The 5,081-nt window shown below is 37.4% G+C and overlaps 1 protein-coding gene across 1 annotated transcript; it reads right to left on the bottom strand.

The window, feature by feature from the left end:
- Positions 1-2,657: 2,657 nt before the first annotated feature.
- On the bottom strand, positions 2,658-4,725 carry LOC121999334 (arginine--tRNA ligase, chloroplastic/mitochondrial-like). The gene is made up of 4 exons (XM_042554028.1): positions 4,433-4,725; positions 4,077-4,152; positions 3,827-3,918; positions 2,658-2,670 (listed from the first exon to the last, which is right to left on the bottom strand). Exons 1-4 carry the CDS (start codon positions 4,723-4,725, stop codon positions 2,658-2,660), a joined length of 474 nt encoding a protein of 157 aa, XP_042409962.1.
- Positions 4,726-5,081: the final 356 nt, after the last annotated feature.

Raw genomic sequence — 5,081 nt, 5'->3', positions numbered from 1 at the left:
GTGGTTGCCAATGCACTCTGCAGAAAGTCCAGAGGGACTTTGGGTTGCCACCGGGCTTCAATCACAAACTTGATTCAGGGTTTTCCGGGTTAGGCCTTAAGGAGCAGGGACACACAAAGCAGGGTATTCTTGTTACCATGGTTGCTTAGTCGTCGATCAGGACGAGGATCCGAGAGGCCCAAGCCGGTGATCAGTATTTTCAGTTCATTGGTAGCCAGATAGCTTCCGGGCAGCAGACCGAGTTCACACGAGATGAGGAGGGTATTATATATTTTTGAGGCAGATTATGCGTACCTCAGTCTCACCCGGTCTTACAGGAGCTACTTCAGGAGGCTCATCGCTCTCTATTTGTGATCCATCCTAGTGGGACCCGCATGTATCGAGATTTGAGGCGTTCTTACTGGTGGAACAGTATGAAGAAAGACATCACAGAATTTATAGCTAGATGTCTTTTCTGTCAGCAGGTGAAGGCTGAGCACTAGAGACCTACCAGATTACTTCATCGGATTCCTATTCCTGAGTGGAAATGGGAACATATTACCATGGACTTTGTGGTGGGTTTGCCTAGAACATGACGAGGCCATGATGCGATTTTGGGTAATCGTTGATCGATTAATCAAATCTCCACACTTCTTAGCATTCCAGAAGACTAATTCCCTGGATCGATTGGTAGATCTATATTACCAGGAGATCATCAGATTATATGGTGTTCCTTTGAGTATTATTTCGGATAGAGACCCACGGTTCACGTCTCGATTCTGGCAGAGTCTGCAGCAGGCCTTGGGCGCTCAACTCTGTTTCAGTACAGCTTTCCATCCGCAGACGGATGGACAGCCAGAGCAGACCATTCAGACTCTAGAGGACTTGCTGAGATCTTGTGTATTAAATTTCGGAGGCAGTTGGGAGGACCATTTGCTATTGGTAGAGTTTGCCTACAACAACAGCTTTCATTCGGCTATCCAGATGGCACCGTTTAAAGCATTGTATGGTAGGTCTTGTCGTACACCCATCCTCTAGGATGAGGTTAGGGAGGCCTAATTGCTAGGGGCTCATAGAGCTCAGCAGAAGGCAGAGTTGGTCCGTACTATCAGACGAAGGATGTCAGAGGCGCAGGACCGCCAGAAGAGTTATGCTAATCAGAGATGGAGACCCTTGGAGTTCTCTACTGTTGACCATGTATTTCTGCGAGTCTCACCCATGAAAGGGGTGAAAAGATTTGGCCTCAGAGGTAAGCTAGCTCCGCGATACATTGGCCCTTTCCAGATCCTGGAGAGGATTGGAGCGGTGGCTTACCAGCTGGCAGTACCACCGTCCCTGGCAGACGTCCACGACGTATTCCACGTATCTATGCTGAGGAGATACGTACCCGACCCGACACATGTGATGACAAATATATTAGTTCCCGTTCAGCCTGACATTACTTACGAGGAGGTTCCGGTACGAATTCTGGACCGGATAGAGCGTCAGCTGCGGACACTACTAGAAATAAGATCTATAGGGACACACAAAAATGTCCTTATAGTATACTTTTAGTGACATCAAAGCTATGATGACATCACCAAAAAATGTATTGAAATGCGATGTTAGCATAGACCCTCTAATATTCCTGACATTTGTATAATGTCATTATAAAATATCTATGCTAACTACAAAAGTGTCTTAAATATAGAAATATAATGACTATCGAAAATGTCACGAAAAGGATACTACATAGACATTTATATATGTCTTATTATTATCTTAATAAGGACAAATATAAATGTCACCTAAATTAATTTATATTAACAATTATAAATGTTTTAAAAATTTTGTATATTATTACTGATATTTATTCATAATACAAAACATTCACCACATAATACAAAAAAATATACATCATCACAATTTACTCATCATCACAATTCACCACTATAAAATATAAAAGTTTTACATCCAAAATATTCAATTCATTCACCACGTCATCACAATTCATCTCATCATCACAAAAATACAAATGCAATACTAATGTAAAAGTATTAAATCCAACACTAAGTAAATACTAACAAAACATTGAGTTTTAGAACTAACAAAGTCTTGTAAAATAAAAAGCTCTACTAATTTACTATCAAATATCTTCAACCATCATATGCAAAATCCAAGTACCTGTCACCTACAAATACAATCCAAAAATTTGTATAAGTAAATTAAACAATGAAAATATAAACATAATAAACATAATTTAAAAGATGGAATATCATACCAAGTGAGAAACAAATAAAATATCATTCCATAGGCACTTATCAATGGATAGCATTACACTTTGAAATGAAACCCAGGGAAGTGAACCAGTCAACCTCCTGGGGCACAGTTAAAACCTAACTCAACATTCATCACAAGATCCATTAAAATTATGAGACAAGCTTACATGTAGACAAATTTTTTTCATTAATTTTTTTTTAAAAAATAAAATAAAGATCTCAGACTATTGGATGAGTATATTATGAATTGTATGTTTATAGAGCATGGTTCCACGACAAACCTTACCACTAAGGCATGATCACATTCTAAAACATGATAAATCCACAAAAACTTAGCAATATCATATCACACCTGAAGGTCACCAATAGCTTGATCCCCAACATCCTCCCAATTTGGAAATTGTTCAAACAAATACTCGATTAACATGCCAAACTGCATAAGAATAAAATAAATTTATTCAACAACAATTTACAAGAGGCAACAATAAGTATATAAAATATAAAGTTTAATTAATGAGTAATTAAAATATAAAATTGACAAAACTACATGGCATCCCTGATAGAACAACAATAGTCAACAATTAAAAGGTAGCGTCATACACAGAATCCACTTTATTCAAAGTTTATATAGACATACAATGCATTAAGTCAAGGTACCACCATAATAGTTATGGTTAAGTTGTTGTAATGGGAATCACGTTCCCAAGTGCCATGAAACTATGGCTCTCACTAAATAATGACACTAAACTTACACCCTTTTATGTATTATACTAATATAATACAACTTAATATGGAATATATCCTATATTAATATAATATACTATACTATAGTAGATATCCATAGGTAATATTAAGTGTGCCACTACAGAGGTGATATACCGATTGCATTTAGTTACTTGGTGGAAAGCATAATAAAACAAAATGCAAAGGAAATTTTACAAGGATGCTTTGTATAAGGGCTACAGAAGAGGTAGTAGGGGTGGCAATCCCTACTACAAGCAAAGGGAGGGGAGGAGAACAGGAGCTTATATGGTGGATTAGTGGACAAATAAATACTGTTTACCATTTATATTACCTTTTTTAACTTATCAAGCATAATCACATTCCAAACTAGGATATCAAACAGGGGAATATATCGGATTTACATGTTAAAAAATTCCATGTCAACATGTATGTCTGTGATTGTAATTCATAACTTTATTTTGTCTGTAAAAGAACTGTTTCTCTTAAAAGTTTAAAAGCAATTTACCACGAGTTGTTTTACAAAACATAGTTGATTAGGCCCCTTTTTGTATGATGAGATACTTGCAAGAACTGCACCAGTGTATAAATTGATCACGAGATACCAAAGGCAAAGCCAGGAGATAGAGAACTAGGTATCAAACTTAGAACATAAGACAGATAATGTATAAATGTTATGCGGGAAGTAACCAATCTCAGTACATTAGACTAATAGTCAAAAAAAAAAAAAGATCCGACTTTTAAAGGAAACACGAAATAAAATAACATCAAGATTGATTCTTCAGTAACTTAATTTAGGAAGACCCTTACAGAAAATACAAAAAGAACCACAAATGTTACATGTGTACCACTTGTTTGAAAATTTTATATTCACAAATCCAGGTCCAGCAACAGAGGTAGATTCAATCATCTCAGATTCAGGAAGATTTTTGGCAATTGCCTGTATAAAATGTCATATCAATATCGTTTTAGAGAAAAAAAATGATACAAACCGCCATGAATATCAGAACAATGTAATATGGCGGCACCTAATTGGCTGTGAATTTTTACTTTGCAAACATTATGTAGGAACTGATGCTAATGGGAATTATGAGGTACCTGGCCAATAGAACTGGGATTCTTGAACTGAGTTGTTTTCCCCTTCAATTGTGACCAAATTACCATTGCATTGTTGCTACATCAAAGTTTTTCTAGTCATTGTCATTCACCAAACAAAGAGCAAATAGTAAAGATGATAACTATAATTATGAAACAATAGAGAAATTAATCTTATAAATATCTAAATTAGAGGAGAATTGCAGTGGCAATAACAATTATACATTCTAACTAATAAGAACTCAAAATGCAATAGATTTGCATAGTCAGTTTATCAAGCACACAACAGAGAAACAAAGAGGCTTTGCTGAAATTTGGCCGAAGTGCTTTGCTGAAGAAGAATATAGTAAGAATTTCACCATTGATAATCACCGAACTTTGCTTGGCAAGCCGCAACAATGGGTTGGACTTCATCTGGGAATAACGATTCAAGGGATTCTTGTATGGTTGGGGAATCAATCAGTGTTACTTTCATGGAGGTAGGGTTCAGATTGAAATACCTTGAAAGCTTCAAATTTCTTAGACCAAAACCTCCACTCACTACTTCCTTCCGTAAATATAAGGAATCACAGAGGAGGCAGTGCTGTGGAGGAATTGTGTTGGAGACAAGCGATGGAGGCCGGCGGTGACGGCGACAAGGATCCGTGAACATGGGTGAGAGGAGCAGTGACGGTGAGAATGGGTTAGGGAGGAAAAAGGGTGAGGATCAGCGACAGAGATGATGAGTGTGGGGAAGAGGAGTGGCGACGACAAGAGCAGGTTAGAGAGGAAAAAGGGAGAGGTGGTAGCGGCGCTTGAGCGTGGTGATCTGAGCGGCGACGGTGAAAGTTCGGGATTGTACGCGAGAAGAAAGAATCGACGCTTGAGGGAATAGTACGCTCGGGCAAAATCTATAACACGGTCGTGGGAAAAAAATACACGTTATACATTAAATATGTTATATGATGACATTATTAAAATTTGTCACCATACATAACCTAAAATGATATTTCAATACTTAAAATAACC

This window comes from Zingiber officinale, chromosome 7A, assembly GCF_018446385.1.
Source record: "Zingiber officinale cultivar Zhangliang chromosome 7A, Zo_v1.1, whole genome shotgun sequence".
NCBI classification, from domain to species: Eukaryota; Viridiplantae; Streptophyta; class Magnoliopsida; order Zingiberales; family Zingiberaceae; genus Zingiber; species Zingiber officinale.
Note: the sequence above shows the minus strand (reverse complement) of the source record. Positions and strands in the feature narration are given on the sequence as shown.